The following is a 23094-nucleotide window of genomic DNA, read 5'->3' on the forward strand; positions in this document are numbered from 1 at the left end:
AATCAACGGGACAGAGCAGAAACAAACAGAACATAGGGTCATCACTTCTTGTTTTCTTATGTTTGTTTGTATCCAGTCCATTGTGTGTGTTTAATTCTAGGCTTATCTTATCTGGAGACACTCATTCTAGAGCAGAAAATTATAGTTTTTTTGCTGCTGATCTTATATTAAAAGCAGCTCCATCTTGTTCAAAATCCATCTTCCTGAGGAATCGGTTAAGCAAAGCCGGAGGCCACCCTCACCTCAACACAACTCTCTCTCTATAAAAGATGAGCATACCTTGGATTCCCAAATTTATTATCCTCTTGATCCACCATAAAATTTCAGAAATCTACAAAAACATTCTAGAAGAGGGCTCGTAATATAGCCGGAGGGGGAGGTGGCAGAAGGGGGTGGAGGGGCTGAATTCCTCGATACACATCATATAAACTAATAACGGCGAAGCAATTACTAGAATTTTTGATATGCCCAAGAAACAATGGATTTGATATCCATCGACTGGATCCTCGTCATTGGCAAACCAAACTTCTGCATTACAGTCGCAACACAATAAACTTCAGCAAATACCGAACTACTTGCAAAATGGAATCTATCATCTGACCACATTAATGTTAAAAGAGGGCCATCATTTCAACCCTGTGCAAGTGCTCCATTCTCCCATTTTCCATTTAGGGGGGAGAATGCATTTTAGCTGGTGATTCAAACCATGACACAAATCCCATCATAGTAAATGTAAGTTAAGACCCATGAAGGTGCAAAAACAACAAAAATTTAATTGAAGAAACTCAATAAATGCTGAATACCACAGCATCTGTCGCCAGCTTGGAAAGTAAACATATTAGCTTCAGAATAACCAACTTGATCAGCCACCAGTTCTCAAGTGAACCTATCAGAAAGGAATTCATCTTGGTTTGCCATCCTTTTCATTCCATTCCCTGTGGAGAGTGGCTAGTCTAGCAGAATCACAAGAGATGACAAACTCATCCAATTACCTTCTATATGCGAAGAATGAATAACTCTATGAAAATATACAGGAAGGTGTAAGAGGGCATGCACTTCAGAGGCTTTATATTTCTGATTTTGTTTGATCATTTCTTGAATCTGCTTTCTGTTGACCTTGACTTCCCACACTGCCCAAACAATGAAAGGCGGCCGATCTTTTGTGACCGCACATGAGTTCCTTGTTTCACCTGATAATAAAAATAGTCTTGGTCATTCCAGGCATTTAATCCTCTCCAGGAACAATGTAAATGAGAACCTTTACCTTTCCTCTATGGGGTTTGTGAGTTTTCCAACAAAGGAGCCCATTACAACCAGGTCCTGATTCATACCCCCTGCAACATGGCGATAATTAGTATAGCCAGCTGAAAAATAAAAAAAGATTGAATAATAAAAAAAATTGAATCAAATATATTATAAAATCCATTACTGAATTTCAGATCATAAAGCTTTAAAATTCAAATGGTTCAGACATTTTGACTCGATGCAGATGAAATCAAGTGTTGGTGCAAATTATAAGGCAATGAAAACTACATGATCAGTTTAACTTTTAAAAATAGATGTGGGATACAGCCCCCCCCCCCCCCCCCTCCCGGGGGAAAAAAACAAAAATTCTAGGGTGAAAATATGGTTTGTAAATATAGGAAATAATATCTCCAAAATAAAATTGGCAAAAAGCTCCAATTCTACATGCTAGATATTGGTAATATAAACACATCCACCATTATCTCCATTCTCCACAGTGGAAAGTTGTTGATCCATACCCCGAGGCTACAATGAGTTATAAAGAACATCTACTCAAGAAAACCTTGCAAAGATATTGGCCTTGATAACGTAGTAACATAGGTATTTACTGTTCTTTTTCACACATCTTTAGTTGCATTATAAAACTAATGTGAAAACATAGTAACAAGCAACAAACATTGCATCAGCTACTCAATTAATTGTTTAATAATGTACTAGGGGGTTTCTATCATATAAAGTTTAAATTGAAAGATACAAATTTAAGAAGTTGGATGTGAACAATAAACATAAGGACCTCAACAACAGAAATACAAGTCTAAACTCATTGATCAGTTCCTAAATTAATAAACATTATTTTTATTGCACAAGAAATGATCGAAACTCAGATTTCTGTGAGAGGTTTACAATAATTTCCTCAAAATTTGAAGCTTACATTATTAAGATTCAGTTCTGGATTGTTCCAAACATATTTTCACAAATAAAAAAAGAAGAAGCAAAGAACAGATGAACAGATAATTTGATAAATGCACTTGTCTGCTTTGAAATCCTTTGAAAGAAATTATAACTCACAGGTTCTCTCTGTCAAAATTGGCTGTGTGGTTGTTACTGTGTAATAAACTAGGCGAAATGGCATGGTGATTGACCCTCCCAACAAATTGTTCCATATGGTGCCCTTGAGTATTGCCAATTTTTAAAGCTTTGATCTCATGATTCAATTCATCTTCCCAATGTTTTGATGACATGCCCAGTGCAGCTGAAGACTGATCTTGATTCTGACTGCTGACACCATTTTGCGGCAGAACTTGGTTCTTCTCAGGTTTTGGAAGACTAACCAGTCCAGGCATATACTTTTCTGCAGCTTGAAGCCATGCACTCTCCAACCTTTGCTCATCAGTAGGTGCTGTCTGTGTCCTCTGAACTAAAACCTCCTGCCCTTTCTCTTTAGCATTGCTGGCTCCATTATTTCCTTCCGAAGAACGTGTGGAAAAATTTGCCACTTGGAAGTCTCTGTCTGCGACCTGAGAGCTATTCTCTAGTGTTCTCTGAAACATTCCATCAGAATAATCCAAACTTTTCCCAGCCATGTTGGGGTTTCCTCTGAGTCCATCTTTATCTGAAGAATCAGCTAAATTCTCAGATTCTATCTTCCTTTCCTTTTCCAAGTTTCCAATTATTTCTATTTGGTTGCTGATGAGAGACTTTGATGGGAATGTTTCAGTCACAAGACCTAATCTGACCTCTACATTCTGTCTCAGCACAATCTCCATTGAGTTTGTGATACTGCTCAAGAATCTCGTAGCTCTGGATTTTATATTTTTATCCTCAAATGCTATGAGAGCAATCAAAATGCCTGCAAAGGAGTAGCATTAGACTATATCTTACACAAGAACAACTTCATAATAAGATGAATGACTGACCAGCATTTTGCCTTTTGTAGATAAAAAAATATTAGCTTAGAGAAGGGTATGTAAAAGTAATATAAAGAAAGAGCTTTTAATATTACACTTGAATGTAATGGCCACTATAAATGGGAATGCAGATAATATGATTGATTGACGAGAGCTTGATGAGGAATTGAAAGGACTGGCTGAATCAATCAATAAAAAATGACAGACAGGCATTATCTATATCAAAAGTCCTAAAATGTCAGAATTCTTGGGAACATACTATGAAAAATGAATTTCCCTAAACATACAAAATTTTATTAATATCCCAATAGTTACATAAAATCTTTATTTTTATTTCTCCACCTATTTATAAGTTTTCAAGAGTTGTCAATATTTAAAATGTGCATCCACCTCAACTCATATATAGCATCTCATATGTAATAAGCTATTGAGCACTGTAAAAGGATATATAAGGCTAAAGCTTCTAGCAATATTGAAGTCCCTACGAGCTCATGTTTACTTGATTTTATTGCTTTCCCTCAAGATTACAATATATCATAGAACCTATATGTACAATAGGATCATTATCTGCTGATTTCAATTGCTGGATGCTACTGCCTCAAAGATCTCCACACAGCAGAACCATAACTCTCTGAATTGTAGCGAGATATCAAAAACAGGGCTGCAAGCGAGTTGGGTTGGATCAGGGATGACAACAAACCCAAGCCCAATCCATATTTGCATTGGGTCAAAAAATTGAACCCAAACCTAATCCAATTCCCTGTGCTTTTCAATATTATTTCTATAAATCCATCAGATTTTTCGGGCTAAACCAAGTCAAAAACAATGCAAACATGATTCACAATAAATATATATAAATTGATTATCTAGTTATATCATAAACATCTCATGCAATAAACTAATAGTAAACAACATGTAAATATTATCAAAAACACATTCTATATAAGATTTGATTGATAATCATGCATGATTATAATTATCAACATAAATTATTGACAAATTATGTCATAAGAAGACGAATTTCTTATATGCAAGGATAGTTTTGAAATATTTAGCATACTTGTTTTGAATCGGTTCAGGCCGGTTTGGTTTGAATTGGGAATCTAAGGATCCAAATCCAATCCATATGAAAAATAGATCATGTTCTTGAATCTAAACCTAATCCAAACAACTTTGGTTCGGGTTGGATAGGATTAGTTGTGGATCAGTTCCCGATCAGAAGTGGGTTAATTCAACCCACTTGAAGCCCTAATAAAAAAAATGCATGGAGAGTTTAGTCAAACTGAAGCAGACTAAAGGAGTATTCCTTATTAGTTCCAAGGAGCGTCAATCTGGTCTTGAGTTCTGCCTGGTGGCCAAGGTCATAGATTCCACATGCCAACTTGTACACATGGATTGCAGTGCTCATAGCAGAGCATGGCATGATAAATATAGTATCAGCGCTTTTCTGGCACACTGCACTGGCATGATACTGGCTGCATGCCAGAACTTGGCATGCTACTGTGCCTATGCATGACAGGCATACCGCATATCTTGGCATGACATAGTACATACATGGTTAGTCCCGGACCAGAATGGCTCTGACAGTCAGCACTTACAATCCATGCTTATAGGATCACAAACAAGTGCTCCGAAATGTTATAAATGCTTAAGAGAGGTAGATGAGTGGTCAACCAGAAAAAGTTACCAATGTAGGTCTACAGCATGTCAATCAACTATCTACAAGTCAGATAGTAGTCTAGGATAAAATATGGCTTACCTTCGCATTCAGTGATTGATACTAGCATTCCATGAGCTCCAAGTAATTCTTTCAACGTCTTTGAATGGCATCTCTGGATGCACCTTTTCCAAATCTCAGCCAACTTGTCGGCACTTACACACCTTACAACAGTTTTTCCTGGGGTGTCATTTGTCTGAGTAGAATCTAGTAAGCTTCTGTCAAGAAATCTACTGTCTGCAGGCAGCACATCGCAGATTAAGTTCTCATTCATTGTCATTCTATATGACAAGGATGAACCACGAGGGCTAGGGCGTCCGCTGGTTGCTCTAGGAATCAAAGCTAAATCTGATCCCTGGAGCATACATGAAGGATGAGACTTGTTCTTGGAAAATGGGGTGTCTTTAACCATTTCAGATGCACTAGGATTAAATTTTTTAGCACTGTGTTTGCTGCTGCTGCTTGATTCATTAGTTTCTAAATTATGGCGAGAGCCAAGCTGAAGAAGAGCTGCAGTGAACCATGTTGAGCGCTCACTTGAAAGCCGTAACTGCTTTTCAGCATCTGAAAGAATCTTCAATGCTTGTTGTAACCTCTCTAATTCCGCTTCTGTTACTGGAGAACAAACCCAGGAGCAAAGGATATAAGAATCAGACCTTTGAATCAATCTGAGTTAATTGAAGAGCATACACCACCATTGTCAGCTACAGTTTATACGGATATAAAAAGTAAAACATGCTGATATAGTTGATGTGGCATTTTAAATTCAGCAAAAAAAATGTTGCTGCATAAAAATGTAAAAGATAGTGGAGCAAGACATTTAGAGATACAGATAAGGTAAGATATAGGAGCCAATTACTGAAAATAAAATATGTGTCACCAATTGCTAGATAGGAAATGACAAAAGAGACCAAAGAATTATGTCATCACAGTACAATCCAAGGTTTTAAATCTCATGGGATGGGGTTGTCCTGGTCTGCCCATGGAATGGGACGCACCACTGTCCTATCTCATCCCAACACTTGGGACATAGAATATGTCAGGATGTGATGATCTGGATGCTGGGACAGTCCTGTCCCGGTGTCCCGTGGGACGTCCCACCAAGATTTGAGACCATCGTACAATCAATGATAATGGCATTAGAAACAACTGGCTACATACATAAAGATATAGGATGCCACAGTAGACTGATAATAATACAACAAAATGTTGATAGTATATAAATGGTAACAAGAAATATTAATTAGGTAAGAAGGATTATGTTGAGTTTATGATGAATAATAACACCACCATCGGTAAAACCAAAACGACACTCATCTCCACACCACGACATGGATTTACATGTACATGACCCATTCTTGTTACAATTTGAAACCATCCAAGGACATTTATGAAATGACTCTCCTTTGTTGAATGGCAAAGGTCTAACTGAACTTGGCATATTGACTGAGCAGTTTGCATCAATGAATAGAGGGTATCACATATTCTGCACATATATTTTGAACATCCTTTACTAGAAGGATGTTCAAGTATTAGATTTAGGTGAAAGAAACAAGTATTAGATGAACTTATGTACTCACAACTTCGCCTGCCAAGAGTTGTACCACCACATTGTGAATTAGCCAACTGGTAAGTTCCAGCAATGATGTCCATTATGAGCCCAGCTAATTGAGACATCAGGGCCATTGGATCAACACCAGAATCCATCAGCTCTCTGGACCTTTTGACAGTTTCTGAAGTGTTTGATGACATGGCTATCTCCAGAAGATCAAGTAATTTCTCCTCTGAGACAACCCCAACCTGGAAGTTTACAAAATAAGTTGCTTCTGATATAAAAGTAAATCCTACTACAAACTACTACATAAATGAAGCCTAAGCCAATATTTAACAATCATTAGTTTCACTAAAAAATTACAATGCCTATTTAATTATAAAACTTTGCTACTATTGACAGCATTGGTGAAATCAAAAGCCAAAAAACCTGATAATTCTAAGAAAAAGATTTAAAAAATTCATCATCAAACAAAAACAGAAATTTACAAATGCTAAATAAATATTTACCATACAAAGTAAAAAAGATTAATACTGTTTCTAGATTATTGACTCCAGAAAATCAATGGCCTGACCAAATGCTCGCTAATCTCCTAGTAATATCACATATTCACATGTGCTATGATTAGACTTGTGGAGTGAATCCATATTTCATTATCATTAATACCTTCCCAGCAAATGATCAAAGTCACCAGTATTCCATAAATCAGTTCAGTATTATTTCGTCAAAACTAATATAAGAAGATTATAAATGAATCAGAGTTTAAACTTTAAGTTAAATTGAATCTCAAAACAAAGATTAAATGCAACTATAACATAATCTAAACAACAGAAATATTGGGCTGCAAACTTACTAGATCATTTACAAGAGAAGTGGTGATTTTTCTTCCCAGCAAACTCAGTTGATCTAGCATTGTTTCTGCATCCCAAAGTGAACCATCTGAGTTTAATGCAATCAAATCTAGAGCATCCAATTCAACATCAAGGTTTTCTGCAGCAGAAAGCTTTCTCAACCGGAAGATTATATCAACATCTTTGATCTTCGAAAAGATGTACCTCTGACACCGTGATACTATCGCTCGGGGCAAGTTGTCTGGGTCAACAGTTATGAATATGAAGACAACACGAGGTGGTGGTTCCTCAAGAAATTTCATAAAGGCTGACCACATTTTCGAAGATAGCATGTGACATTCATCAACAGCAAAGACTTTGTATCCCGAAAATGTTTTAGCCAGAGATAAATTTTTTACCAATAACCTAATTCTGTCTATACCCTTCTTATTGGCGGCATCCACCTCTCTCAAATTTGATCCAGTTCCACTGAAACAAGCAGTGCACTCACTACAGAAGCTACATGGCTTGTTCTCTTTGGTTGATAGACAATTCAAAGCCGCAGCAAATATTCTTGCTATAGACGTTTTTCCTGTCCCACGTGGGCCTTGAAACAGATATGCAGGGGCTATTCTTCCCCTAAAGATGGCATTATTAAGCGACTGCACAACAATATTTTGTCCAATTATTTCATCAAAAGACCTTGGCCGATACTTCTGGCTCAAGCTTCTTTGCTCCGGGATGTCCAACTCAGTCTCTTCAGTTCGGCTTAATTCCACTCCTTCTTGGCTTTTACAGCTAGACCATCTTGTTCCATCCAACCGGCTCAATGCCTCCAAATCAAGCTCCCCAAAGTTAGCGGACAGTTCATCACTAGCGGTATCCAATGATGAATCACCTCCATCACAACTGTTAGTCAACAACGGCAAACCTTGGCAAGACTTTGACAGGTATTTTCGCTTGTGGGAACTAGACGATCTCTTCTTATTATACAATGTCTGGCTCCCACAAAGGATACTGCTGCCTTTTCTCCTCAAAGTATCAGAAAGTGAAGGAGAATAAAAACCTCCACAGCCTCTGTCTTTGGTTCTTTTCGACCAATAGCAAGGAATACCACATCCTTGGCGCCTTGGTAAGTCTGGTTGATCCAGTTCATCCCCATCATAAGAAGTAGCACTTCCATCCCATGACCCAACAGTACTGGGGTTTCGAGCTCCATAATATCTGTGGCAAGAGCTAGTTGATGCAGGAGTATAAGAATGAGATGACCCCTCTCTTCTAGTACTCCAGATTTTGGATGATTGCAGCCAATTCCTACATCCAGATCCAGGTAACAATGGTGAGGCAGAGCGAGATAGGTAGCCAGTTTTCCGGGTTAGCTCATGTGCTAACAGCCGTGAATCCTCAGAACTGTAGTTCTCAGTATCATCAGACTGCTCAACTGTATTAAGAATTCCTAAGGAGCTGGATGGAAGGTCTAGAAGATTCGGAACTGCTGAATGCTTAACTGCCCCTTGTTTTGAAACAGAACTTTTTCTCAGATGTTTAACAGTTCTTTTCACTGAAGTCTCTGAATTTGTAGCTGCAACATTATAAATGTTTACAGGAGCTTCAAGATAAGTATAGCTCTTAGAATCTAAATCATGAGGAGTGCTCAAGCTGTCCTCTGGACTCCCTTCAACTGATACTTGCCTGTCACTGCAATCCAATTTTATTCCACTGTCACTCGATTTACCAGAATCATGCCTCCAATTGTAGAGGTAAACTTTTTTCCTTCTGTTTTCACTTCTTGAAGGTGGTTCTAGTGACTCGTGACAATTATTTTCTCCTATTAGCTTCCTTTTGATCCCATTTTCATAGTTCACAGTAGAAGTTGCTGCAAATGATTTGGAACTCAAAGGGGACCTCCATGATGAACAAGTTTCAGGATCACGTAAATACCGTGCCTTTCGAAGAGCAGTAAGCTCCTTCCTCAGGTGAAGTTCACTTGGACCTGCACAGATCTCCACCATTTTCTCTCACAAACTAGAACCTGACTTTAGACCACAAATTCAAGACATAAAAGCAGCCCAGAACTGGCTAACCTGCAAAAGGAAGTATGTTGTTACTATTAAAGAACAGGTTAAGCTAAATAGCAGAATTATGACTTTTTTTAAAAGAAAAAAAAGAAGAAGAGGGAAAACAGAATCCTTCAGGAACCACGGATGAAAAGGTTGTAAGTAAAAGACAACAAAACAGAAACAATTGATAAAAGGAAACCATAGTCAGATTAAGATTTCAGTAACCTACTTGTAAAACACATGCAAAGATATAGACCATAAATCCCCATATGGATATTCATATGAAAGAAAAAAGACAAATGTACTAGAAAGAAAATAAGTTATTTGCTTGCATCCAAATGATCACTAAACAATAGAAATAATTGACATTCCAAATAAAAGATTAGTCTAAAATATAGAAAGATGCCCTTATCCTCCATAAATTTTTGATCTATTAATCAACCGTTGAACTACTTTTTCCAGTTCCAATAAGAATTATCCACAGTTATTGGGCAATATAAGACCTTGGGGTGTAAATGAAAGAACCATGCCATAGATATTATGTATGTTTATCTCTTGAGAAAAGGTAATCTTTGCAATGTTTAAAATTAGAAATTACTAAAAGTTATCATTATTGGCTCTGAAATATTTTGAGGATCGTAAATTTAATAAAATGACTTGGCATTGTTTAAATGATTGATTTCTAATTTTATGATCTGGAAACAAGATTTGTGAAAACTGTCAAAACAAGCTATTATACAACTACTGTAATATAAAGTGTATAATGCTCAGCTTACATGACTATTTCTAGCATTAACAACTTAAAATGGCTTGCAAATAAGATCCAACAAATTGCTTAGTTTCCTCATTTTAAAAATTTAAGTTTCTTTGGTGAGAAAAATTTAAGATTTTGAAAGAATAAAAAGTTGAATCCAATTTCTGTAGCCGTAATCAAAAAATAAAATTGGGAGATTGCAACCAAAACACATTTTACAAATACATGTTTAAGTAAACATGTACCGACCTGAAGGCCTATACAGACATATGATTGTGCCTTCACTAAATGCTCGCACCTAATCCTCTGATGTTCTTATTTAGGTTATCTTCTCTAAAAGCTGATGCTTTTTAGCACCCTAAAAAACATTTTGAAAGATAAGTGTTATCTACAAACTGAGACGTATGTAATTTTTAGAAGGATGAAATGGAGTTAAAAAATGCCTATCTGTAGGAAGAAAATTACACTATCAATAATCTAAATACCAAGTTGGGGCTTATTTAACAAGTTTGGATTTAACTTGAAGCAAGCTGACAACAAAAGAAGTATCTAAATATAATGACTCACGCCACTTGAACCAAACTAATCAAATATTTACTATCCAGATCCATTAGTTTCTCTTCTTCTCTAAGGAACACAGTCTCTCTCCCTCTCAGAAAAAGGACAATTTGGAACCCCAGGTGTTTGAGAACAATGGCGCTCACTTTTAAACAAGCAAAATTTGTCATTTGTGCTGTCTGATTTTCCTGACACTCCCTTGTGGTATAAGTAAGAAATCGAGTCAAATGACCCTTGTAAATCATAAATTGCAAAATTATTGTTACCATGGGAGGAACTTGAGAGAAGAATTCAAGGAGGAAATAGAAAAGGTGGATCAAGCACACAAAAGGAAGAAATATTGTTAAGAAAAAAGGAAGATCAAGCACATTTCTGACAAATGACACATTTATATGGGAAGACTAAAGCAACAAACAAGGAAAACTGCAGGTGAAAAATCAGGTGGGTCTGGTCAGGTTCAGATCGTGTCAAATTTGGGTTGGGTCAAAAATGCAAAATTTAACAATATGTAAATTCAATGAGATTGGTACAATGTAAACCCATGCCCAACTGTCTCTAATTTGAGCCAGGTTCAAGTCCACCCAGCAAGATTATAAGAGAATTAACAAAAATAAAACATTAAAAACATAACATTCTGCTTATAAAAGAAATTTTACCTCAAAAAGTAGAGAAAAGCAAGCCAACATAAAAAAAGTCATCATAAATACTGAGAAAATAGCCATCCTACTCGATAAAGCCCAATTCTCATCTAATATAAACAACAAAATCATGTGGCAGAGACCCGGTTTAGGCAGCTTAGGAGTTGGGATTTAACTTACTAGGCTGGACTAAGACAATGACAATTAAGTTCCAAGTTTCCCGTTTAACCAGACTGACCTTGTCAACATGACCAGTCGGATAGACAACCCAACAAGACTTGTATTGGGTTCAGGCTGACTGGAACTTGTTCAGGTTTCTAAAAGGCCAACCTAAACCAAATTTTCAGGTGCACATAGACAAGCTAAAGAGTCTAGGTCAATTTTAGACACCCATAGGAAAAAGAAACCCACGAGAAACCTAAAATTGTGAGCTTAGAAGTTAGAATCAGCATATTTTTTTCTTCAGTATCAAACCAAAATCTTACCTTCCCTCCCATCTTAGCTACAACATTTGGTTCCATGCCTATACAAATTGCCACCATGGATGGCCAGATATTCTGTGTTGCCAACTAGCAATAGCAACCACGAGAAAAACAAGAGCATCATATGATGTAGAGAGGAGAAATGATATAGTCTAGAGGAGTTAGATGAGTCTTCTTGAATATATATATATATATATATATATATATATATATATATATATATATATATATATATATAATTTTATTGAATTTAATTCTAGCAAAATTTCAAGGGTCGCTGACTTAAAGAACCGAGGGTCAGTTTTATGTATAGTACCATGATTTCAGTGTGCCTCAATGAGACATCCTTTAGATGAGTTGAATGCACTAATTCTCATTTTGACCAAGTTGTCATGGCAAGGAACTACAATGACAGGTTTAGAGACATAAATGTCATTTTCTTGTTTGGGTTTGTCATAAGTTTAGTTCAAGGATCAGGATTCATTTTAATTACTCAATGACTTGGTGTAGTCTAGGTTCTGAAGGTCTGCGGCCTACATATGTAAGGGTAAGCTCATCCCTGAGATACAGTAGAAGATTAATGAAATCTTAAGCAGTGTCCTTCTCAATGTATGGTTGACTCAAGCTTAGCTTTTTTGCCTTTCTGGGGCATGACCGTGCATACAGTCTTTCATAGGCTTTCAGATCTTGAAGTTGATCCTGAGCATAATTTTCTCATCTTTTTATTTTGCATAAGATCCAAATCCAACTTGGATTTGTTTTAAAACCTTTTCTTTTGGTGAATGTCAAAATCTTTAACTCTACATAACTTCAGCAATTATTTTTTGTGAATTTGATCCTTCAGATTTTTTCCACAAGAAAAGGTGATCCCAATCAACTTGGGATTGGGGGAAGAGAGAGAGAGCCAATTGTCCAAGGTCTAATCTTGGGAAAAGACTAAAATAGAGAGAGCAGGGAGAGGGTCGGGGGGAGGAGGTGGTTTTCGATGCAAATGGATTAGATGGATCTAGTTAAAGCACATGGCCTGCCTCTTCCATGGAAGTAGAGCATGAGAGGAGACAAAGCATCTACGAGGATCATGCTCATTTTCGTTGAACAGATGATTGTCAACATCTATATGCAACCTTATATGCTGGCGCATCAATGTGTTACATAGAGTTTTAGAACCCATATCCATAATCCCATGTCCTAAATTTTGGACAATGTATCATATCCTTTGAACCTTGCATTACATCAATTGTTTTGGCTTGCGTTATTTAAATTAAGGACATCAGGTTGTAGAGTGTCTCTACTCGTTTGATAAATCTTCCCATATGAGTCAAGCTGCAATTCTTGTTCCCTCAAACACATTGTTTAGAGAACTAATAAAGATGTTAAACCAATGCAAACAAGTGCTTGGCCTAACCACGCTCAAGCCTAAATTTTAGTGAACCGAAATTTGCTACCACAAACGACTATTCATTTCTAAATGGCATGAATAATATATGTCTAAAATTAATAAATGAAAAGAAATTAATCTTCCCATCGTCCTGCCTTTCATTTCCTTCACTCTTCTACTCTTTTATACCCCTCCATCTCCTTCTCCATATTTTTTTGTTATTAGCACTTCATCCAATCCAAAATAAATTGGACAACTAGCTCCAACACATTCCTGGAAATTGGATTAAAAAAAGAAATACAAAAAGGGCAAAACTTATCATTCATAACTCATCAACAATACAATTCAATCACAGAATTTTGCTCCGGTATGTTGATATGTGCATGGAAGGGGGGAAAAGGGCAGTTTTTTTCTTTTTTTCTTTATTTTTTGAGAACAATTATGAGAGTGCCACCAATTAAGAAATGATTGCAAAAATTAACTTTGCCATATCCTTGGCAAACAACTTCCAAGGTTACAAACAAGAAATGTCTCCAGTTGGAATAGGGTGCAGCACATTTTGCACTAAAGCATGGGTGCAGGAACTCAAAAGAAGAGTTGGAATGCAATACCAGATTTTTTTATTTAAAGCAATATTTAAACTTCCCCCAAAAAAAGAGTATGTTTGAGCAATACTGAACTTAAGCAGCTAGTTTAGAACTCCCTTAGTTGAGATGTTGCAGACTCAAACATCCAGTTATACCCCTCACTAGGAAAATTATTCTGGGCCTTAGATCCATGCTATCTATAAGGCAACCCAAAATTTAATTAAATTATACCAACCGTCCTACACTTAAACTGGCACCAAAAGGACCAAATTAGGTCTTTACATGACTCAAAATTAAACTAGACTAGACTGAATATGAAGATGATCAAACTTAAATATCTTCTAAAGCAGATTGAGCCCATTCATAACCTTATTTAATTTAAACCAAACCCATCCCTTCCTTTTGTTGTTGCGGGTTGTGCAAACAATCTCTCCCACTTGAACTCTAAGGTGGTAGCACTGAGAAGGGTAAATGGGAACTCAAGTTTGGCTACCAAATATCACATATCAGCATGAGGCAGTCATACACATCGTCTGTCCATTAACCTCTACTAATAATCCCTGCAAAAAGAAGATGCCAGAGACTAGCTTAGAGAACAGCTGGGAATGATAGTGAAGAATATGGGGAAGCTCCAAATAAGTTTGGCAAAGGTAATTGATATGACATTTATTAGATTTAGTTCAGGATTTGCTAGTCCCACTAGGATTGTAGGACTAGACTTGGAAACATTTCCTTTAAAATTAAATATATATGGGTTTTAAGAGTGTTGTAAAATTGAATTATAGACAGATTTTGGCAATTGGCTTTCATTAACAGATAGGTTGAAACGTATGCTGGGTTGATCCGAATCCAAGCAAACCCAACCTGCAATTTGGATGTGGGTTGGCCAAAATGTACATAACTTTTGGTCAGGCTTGAGCTGAAAATGTCAACCCCATATCAAGTTGAGTTGGATCTATGTTGAAAGCTTGAGTAACCCAAACTATCCTGACCCAACCTCAATTTCTGCAATAGGGCTCCCAATCCAATATAACATCAATTTTACCCTATTTTCTGCAGGGTTCTGATCAAATTCAGCCAAATCTTAACCTTTATTTCCACAACAAAGCTCCCAATCCAACCTAAGTAACCCAATCAAATAATACTGTGTTCAAGTTGAAGATTTTGGAGTTGGGTAGGCTCCATTAGGTGTTTCTTAGTCAGGTTTGTTCTGATTGGCATTGCACCCCTACTGAAATGGCTCTAAAGGTCAAGATTTATCAAGAGCACTATATCTTGATTTCTTAGGTGATGAATGTGAGCTTAAGTTCATAACCAGTTGCTTCAGGAGCTTATTCGTCCTCTTCATAGATTCTCCAAGGGCACGGGTTTCAATTCAACAAAATGTACTCAACAATTACAAGAAAAGTTCATAACCATAACTTAGTACATCAAAGTGCTGCTATTATGATCTAATGTTTAGCTATTAGATCATATCTTTGGAGCTAAATCATTTCTATAATAGCCATTGTTTAAGCTCTTTTCATATCCTGCAACATTGGCATGGGGATCATATTTCATACTTTGTTTAAATTTCTCTTAGCTAAACATTTTGATACTCTAAAAGCCCACTATCAAAAATGTTCAAAAAAATTCAATCATAGTCCACACCAGTTATAAGACATTTCTTGATCCAAAGATGTCTGTAGCTCCTGGCTTAGACTCTATATAACACATGTGCGGTCCTGCGGATCAACTCATGAGTTTCCTATGTTATAAATAATACCAAAACAATCCTACAATGTTTATATAATTTTGTGAGAGAGAAAAATAGTGTAATATTTATGTTGATCATGTTTGTTAAAAGTTTTCATCAACTTGGATTCAAATCCTCAATTAACCTTTTTAGCTCCTTATTCTCCACATCACGATACTTGGAATCATGTTTCCCCTTCTGCCTTAACCTTTCTCAAAACTTTCCATTCAAAAAGAATGATAAAAGAGTTTTCACGAATATCCATTATATAAATCATTACATTCTAGACAAGCTTTATAGGCTGCAATTTTTTTAGCTTTAAGAATATAGGACGTGTTCGTACTTTGTAGCTATCATTTCCCAAGTCACAATGAGTTCCACTGATGTTGGGAAACGCAAAAAAGTACACAATATCTCCACATCTCCAGAAAATACAGCAGTGAAATGAATAAATGCAACATAGTTTATGAAGGTCAATAGTTGACCACTCCTAAGAGCATGATTTACAAGTCTCTCTTAGCTTTCCTAACTGATGAAAAGAATTATGTAAATAATATTTGCATATATAATGAGTCTACCACATAGCCTTAACAGCTAAGTGAAATGAATCGAATCAAAAATAGCCCTCCATGATCATCACCATAAGTTCAAGCTCAACAGCAGTCTAGGAACAATATTTATTGTGTGATGATCAATTTTTATATTCAGGTTCCAGAACAAACTGATAAAGATGGGTAGCATTTTTTATGTATGATACCAGTCGAATACAAAAACGCAGCTTAAATTACTTGTAATTGGCCATTTTCCTTCATCGACAATATACGTTTCCAACAAGAGAACAGGCTCAGATGGGAGCAGAGCCGAAAGGAGATCCATACGTTGATCCAGTCAAAGAACTAGTGGATCCCAAACAAGAGTTTGATTCTAGTGTCTCGAAGAGTAAGATAAAGGCCTATTCAACCAAATTGGGATAAGATCCAAAGATTTCTCTTCGGATCCATTTGTGAAAGAGTAGAGTGAATGAGAAAGAAAGATAGTGAATTTTGTTTGAACCACTGATGAAAAAAAGAGGATAAATAGTTAGGAAGTAAAATGGACTTTTTGTTGGGGATAGAGGGACTTGAACCGCCGACTCTCCTATTGCAAACTTGTTTCATATTTCGAACTAGGGTTCCCATTTTTTTAGTGTAAAGTGAGCTTGAATGCACTTCATAAGTCATGGTTGCTTGTTGCTCTTTCAGCTTATCCCCCATAAGGGGAAATCCATATCCCCATATCCCGAGCCTTGCTTATACAGTTAAATTACCCCAGACCTACATACGAGTGCGTTGAGCCTTTCAGCACATTCCAAAAGAAGCGATAAACTTACTCGATAGGGGTGAAAAAATCGCTTTTAACGCGCGTTTAGCTTTTTGGTGTATTATCTTTTAATCTGTCAATTCAAAACCACAACAAATACAATCACAGAATCAAATTTATTTAAAAAAATAGATGATCTTGATATGCAATCAAAAAAGGTTCTCACGAGAGCTATTGTTAAAGATTAGAAAAGAAAAGAAATAAAAAAATATGACAAACCATAACTATCAAGCATTCTCTCAATTACTTGGGGTTTATCTTTACAGGTTCTCATTCACCAAGAATTGGGCATTAAATGTTCACTATATGCAATCTAAGAATTAAGCATAAGCATAATCATCTAGCCTCTTCCCAACTACTTGGGGCCGGCTTACAATATAAGCATTAGGGTAAGTGGTAATTAGATGATTAGATATATTGGCTGATAGAAAGCCTAGAAACAAACAAAGATTGCTAAGAAATCATTAAAATGTAATGGGCCACCTATTCGGGACAAAGTTCAACAGAAAATCCAAAAATCATTAAAAAAATGGCAACATTAAAAAAAAAAGATTCAGAGTCTCAAACAGCATAGAAAAGTTATAAACAATACAGTCTAGACCAAAGGCAATGTATGGGTTTTGTAATCAAGAAATGCAAAATTAAGAACATTTAGCTTAAAAAATGGTGTGACAAAGATCTCATTTCTCATTGGATCTATGGAGGAAGACAATGGCGAAGCATTTGGAAATCATCTGGTTTCGATGATTAGCCAACAAATTATAAACAAGGTCCCACCAAAATTAGCAAAATTAGGAAAAGGAAATGCATGATTTCAATGAAACTTCGAGAACTTGATGACAGAGTCAGAAAAAAATAAGATTAACCATGGTAACCATACATATGAAGTTATTAGGGGTTTAGGATCAAAGGTTGGTCGAGCCAGCATTCACTTTCTTTCTTTTTTACCTGAAAGAGCTCAACACTTCAGGATGCACTTTCATTGATTCCTAACAACAAAAATAAATAACAGTAATAATAATAATAATAATAATAATATTAATAATATTAATAATATTAATAATAATAATATTAATAATATTAATATTAATATGGCATCCGAAGTTAGAGACTTCCAAATGCTAAAGCAATGGATGATGAAAAGCAGAAATATTATAATAAAACAGTAGACATGTAATATGGTAAATGGTAACAGTAATAGTAAGGAGCAGATGATGATAAACTGATAGTTGTATGAAACATTAAACAAGAAAAAAATTGATAAAGAATGGATAAGAAAGTTACCTACATACACCTACCAAAAGTTTGTTTGAGGAAGAATGATTTTTATTTATGATTTTTGATTATTAAAATTGGCTAGGATGAAATGAAACAGAAGATCACACGGTTAATTAGGCATCAAGCCATTTGAACTAATTAGGCATCAAAAACAATACTGTGGAAGCCAAGTGCTTGAAATAAAACAATTCTCCTGCTTGAGGCGAAGAGAAAACTCCGCAATGTGAGTATGTCAGTCTACCTTACCACAAACCAGAAGCTGCACGGATCCTGTTTCTTTCAAAGCCAAGAAAAGAAGACGGAATAATCTTCCATAAACCAAGGCTTTAGGGGGAGCATCAAAGTTATACCCCCAAGAAAAAAATCATAAAAACCCATCAAAATAGTACAATGACTTCAAACAGGAAAAAAAAAATCATAGGAGAAACGAAAGTATACAAGATTTCTTGCGGATAATTACCAAGATCATATGGGCATGATAGCTCCGCATCAGAACATCCACAATACTCCAACATTTAGCAGCATAACCAGGGACACAGATTCGAGCAGAGAAGAGCTCTTATCTTTCCACCAAAAAAAAAAAGACTTTTGTCATGATTCAGCATCAAATCCATCCAAAAATCGCCTAAAGTGGCACATTAAAAACAGCATTTAACACTAATAAGTAACCACGAGATCAACCACCAACCAAGAAGATAAAAAACCGATCTTGGAGCGAGAAATGTACCCGAATTCCGGATTCTGAGAAAGGAATGCAGCAAAGAAACGAGGAGAAAAGGCGGGGTTTGGAAGGGTGTAATGGGAGCCAACGATCAAAGAATCAAAGGAGAAGAGATCTTGGGATCTTTGGGGATTTAACGCAGCGGCTAGCCCGGTCGGAAGAATTTCTAGGGTTTGGGCTGGCGCCCCGCTGTATACTCTCTCCCTCGGACACGCTGAAATCAAAAACTTCCCCCCAAACGCGCCGAGATTCCCCGTTGGGTGCTTCCATCCGCATTTGTTTATTTCTCCTTTATTTGGCAAATAAGTATGAAAAGCCAGTGCAATGTGGGCGGGGTAACATTTAAAGAAGAAAAAAAAAAACTAGCAAGGCAACATTCTTGGAGTAATCATAGCCGTCCATCAATCCTATTTTAAAAAAATTCTGTTGATGGATGGCTATGATTTCTCAATTGAGAAAAATGTTACATAGTACATGTGATGCACATGATCATGATTCTGTGGAGTAAAAACTATAAAAAATTTAAAATAACAGCCATGGTTTATCCTTACAAACACAACAACAAGAAAAAGATAACTATGGATATTTCAAGTTATAAAAATCTCTCAAGACAAAAATAGTAGTTAATATTTTTATTTATATTATTTTTTACTAAAAAATATTATTACAAAATTTAAATTTTTAAACAATTTTTCTCCAAAAGAGATTGGGTGGCTTGAAAATATTTTTTTAATTAATTGAATGGTTATTTGAAAATTATTTTATTATTTTCTATTTCGTCATTTGTTCTCTTATAACATTGCTATAATATATATTATAATAAGAACCCCTAAGAACTTTTTATTTGGTATGGAATTTTTCATTGTGAATTAAACCCATGTTAAGCAGTGAGGGAAATAGCCTTTCAGGTTTTATTAAGCAAGTATGATGGCATGATTCTAATTGTTTTGGATATATATACCAATTTAACGAAGATAATTAGATATGATTAAGGGATTGGTATATCTACTATGACATGCAGCTCACTGATTTAATAGAATCAGTAAAAATAGTAAAAGTATATTAAACATGCGTAACTAGACTAAGAGGGAGGATTTGATTGATGATTGTGATGGTATCAATTATGACTAAACTTATTACACTCTTCATTTTGGTTCTCATTCTTCTTCTACTACTACTTGCTTTTCTTCCCTCTTTTGTTTTGTGTATGTTGATTGCATGGGATGGAGGGCAAAGATTTTTCTCTTACCCCACTCTCTTTATGCATCATATACTTATCTCCATTTTCTTATTTTTCAGAAACCCCTAGAAGCAAAAAATGGTATGATAAGATTATAGCTTTGGAGGATTCTTACTCTAAAGACACCAGACAATAAGAATCCGAGAAACAAGGAAACATTATTATCAAACTATTGGGTGACTATTCCAACTAAAACTATATTATTCTAATGTAGCTTGTACCATGACTGTTTGTGTTCTTTGCAGTGTTAAAAGAATATGTCAGAGGGAATCTTGTGATCACCTAATTATGCATGTTGTAATTGTACAATTGTATATACAAATCATGGTCTTGATATGACTGGTAATATGATTAAATGATTGAGAGTTAAAATAAAATTAGAAATCAATGAAACATGCCTGTATGATGTTGAAATTCATTTTCACTTGCTCTGACTAACCTTCAGCGTATACATGAAAAGAACTAGTAATAGCCTCTTCACGTTCAATACCTACCATCCACAACATTCTCATGCAGCAAAATAACCTCTCTTTTTTTCAAGAAATATGGTGGGGTTGCCACCATCCTAACTTGAAATTTGGACCTCTCCAACCAGCTGAGATTAGTCTGGTTAGCCTGGCAGAATTACAAGCTTAATATAACCGACGATAAGATACATATAAAGCATGCAAATCTGTAACTAGCTACCAAAGTGTGAGGGTTGTAATATGATATATCATTTGTAGATTTAAAAAGAAAAAGAAGAGAAGGGGACTGAAAATAGTAAAGCTTTGCAATACTCAGCTTCATAATCATTTTTAAATATTTTAAAAATTAGTAAGAGATTTTTTTTTTTTTTTTTTGCTAATACGGGTGGATCATACCTGACGGGTACGGATACACCCAATAAAGTCAAAAAATAGAATACCTCGGAGTGCCAAAGGTAGCTCCCCATCTCCAGTCCACAACGTGTCTCCGGAATGGCGAGCTACATACGCAGCCACCCAATCCGCAGCACCATTAGCTTCACGGTAGATATGCTTGGCCTGAAAGGCCCATCCATCCCTCGCCATAGCCCAAACGTCACGAAGCAATGGGTGGGCACTGTCGTCACCCCTAGAACCCTCTCGGATCCAACTGATAACGGTGGCTGAATCACCCTCTAGGATGATAGATCTAACATGTAACACGCACCGGGCATGTCGAAGGCCCGCCCAGGCAGCTCTCAGCTCCGCGCTCGGAACCGAGGTATCAAATAAATGACTGCCACCAGCAGCCACAACCCTAGCGAAAGAGTCCCGAATGACGAAACCCGCACCTCCCCTCGTGCCACCATCCAGGACTGACCCATCAAAGTTGACCTTGAGGAAACTCGGGGGTGGGAGCTCCCAGGTGAAAAACACCGTGCGGGATACTGCCGAAGCAGGATGGGAGCCCCAGATGTCCCGAATTGTCAAGGTCCCTCCGGCGGTGGAGGTGTGACATATCTCTGCCGCCTGACTACGGGCACTCTCGACCACAAATCTCGGCGACATACATCGTTCGCCGAATATACGAGCGTTCCTAGCCAACCAAATCTGGTAGGCGGTACAGCTCGCTCGAGTCACCTCCTAACGAAGCGCCGAGGACTCCGAGCCCTGGCGCATGGCCTGTAAGAACTGGTCCCTACAGCTCCACACCGGCTGCGGAACCCCTGCCAGACGCCAGGTATCCCTCGCCCATGAGCACCGAAACAAGGCATGGTCAACCGTCTCAGCCACACCGCAAACCCCACACTCCAGGGGGATCCTCAATCCTCGTCCACCAAGTACTGCTCTCGTTGGAAGACGGTCCCAGACCACCTTCCAAAGGAACAACGCAACCCTCGGGAGGAGGCCCAATCGCCAGATCCAGGCACAATCATGATCAGGCTCGTACTCCCGCCTAAGAATGCGGGAAAGGACGCCCATCCTGACTCTGGGACTGGTCGTGGAACTCCACACTCGTACATCTGGTCCACCGCTCTGTGGCAAGGGGAGGGAGCGACCCCGCTCCACCAGATGCTCCCCAAAGAAACGGGCTAATCGAATCTCGTCCCAGCCGGCCTCCCCGAGGGTCATAAGATCACAGACATGTAAATCCTCCCCAGCCTCGACACTAACAGTAGGAGATTTTGAAGTAAGCAACATTATGCAGTCTCAGGTTCAAACCAAGATGGTGGCATCTGCAGCATATTTCTTCTTGTCTTTTTTTTTTCCTCTGTTTTTTTTAAGTATCCTCACCATGTTTCTCAGAAAAACCTTGGCCATGCTACAAGGTTTTGCGGGGCTTCCAAAAAACATGCAAGATGAAAGGATTTTGAGATAAATATTTTCTTGGTAATAGGTCCATATCAAATTGGACTATTGAAGTCTTACCAACAAAACACTCCCTTGCAAACTTTCCTTCACACATTTGCGCATCACCTGAAAGGACCGACCTGACATGGATCCATCCCTATCCCGCTTGATATCTGGCGTTCATGCCAAGCTGTACTGGTTTTGATGTTTAGTCCATTGCAACAACTTTCAAGAGAGAATTAGCAAGCAAAGACCTGCGAAAAACCACTCTATTCCGACCGATCTCTTCATTATTAGTCACCAGGATTTCCTCCTAAATTTTAGGCCCTTTGCTGCATGTGACATCAAGTGCAACTATGAATGGTCTGTCTATAAGCGTGCTACGTATAAAAGGTGTAACAAAGTCATAGGCTCATTTCAAACTCTTAAAATATCCTATTTTATCAATATGTAAGCTGCTTTTGTACTATTTTAAATGATAAAATTTGGGCTCATTACCTTCAAATACAGCATGATTGCTTGCTTAGTGTTGAATCAAGCAAAGTCTTCGAGTTGTTTCAGATAGGAATTCATGTTTTATTCGTAACAGCAGACACATGGAGTTGGATAAAATCGCTGAACTATGACTGCGATTTCTTTTAGTGATTCAGATGGACCATAGAAAGATAGTCCTATCAGTGTTTGGAGCATTATCAACCTGATTCACAATAAATTCTCATTATTAGCCTAATTGTTGCCATCCTTTCACTGGCTTCA

At 37.1% G+C, this 23094-nt stretch overlaps 1 protein-coding gene across 4 annotated transcripts; it reads right to left on the bottom strand.

The window, feature by feature from the left end:
* Window positions 1–558: 558 nt before the first annotated feature.
* Window positions 559–19096, bottom strand: LOC103720820 (protein STICHEL-like). Of its 4 annotated transcripts, none has more exons than XM_026809885.2 (8): window positions 18808–19096; window positions 18541–18638; window positions 7275–9335; window positions 6450–6669; window positions 4912–5484; window positions 2314–3094; window positions 1265–1334; window positions 559–1190 (listed from the first exon to the last, which is right to left on the bottom strand). In XM_026809885.2, exons 3-8 carry the CDS (start codon window positions 9261–9263, stop codon window positions 1089–1091), a joined length of 3735 nt encoding a protein of 1244 aa, XP_026665686.2. In that variant the 5' UTR covers window positions 9264–9335; window positions 18541–18638; window positions 18808–19096; the 3' UTR covers window positions 559–1088. The 4 variants fall into 4 exon arrangements, with proteins under 4 accessions (XP_026665686.2, XP_008808954.2, XP_038989551.1 ...); XM_008810732.3 differs by having other exon boundaries at window positions 18541–18643; XM_039133623.1 differs by having other exon boundaries at window positions 18541–18705.
* Between the last annotated feature and the right edge of the window lie 3998 nt (window positions 19097–23094).

The sequence above is a fragment of the Phoenix dactylifera genome, chromosome 14 (assembly GCF_009389715.1).
Source record: "Phoenix dactylifera cultivar Barhee BC4 chromosome 14, palm_55x_up_171113_PBpolish2nd_filt_p, whole genome shotgun sequence".
NCBI lineage: Eukaryota > Viridiplantae > Streptophyta > Magnoliopsida > Arecales > Arecaceae > Phoenix > Phoenix dactylifera.

Excerpts from the sequence above, each read along its gene's own strand:
- LOC103720820 (XM_026809886.2), bottom strand. The coding sequence starts at position 9,263 with ATGGTGGAGATCTGTGCAGGTCCAAGTGAACTTCACCTGAGGAAGGAG. Across the intron at positions 3,095-4,911 it reads ATCAATCACTGAATGCGAAG|GCATTTTGATTGCTCTCATA; the intron begins GTAAGCCATATT and ends ACTCCTTTGCAG. Across the intron at positions 1,335-2,313 it reads AATTTTGACAGAGAGAACCT|GGGGTATGAATCAGGACCTG; the intron begins GTGAGTTATAAT and ends GCCATGTTGCAG.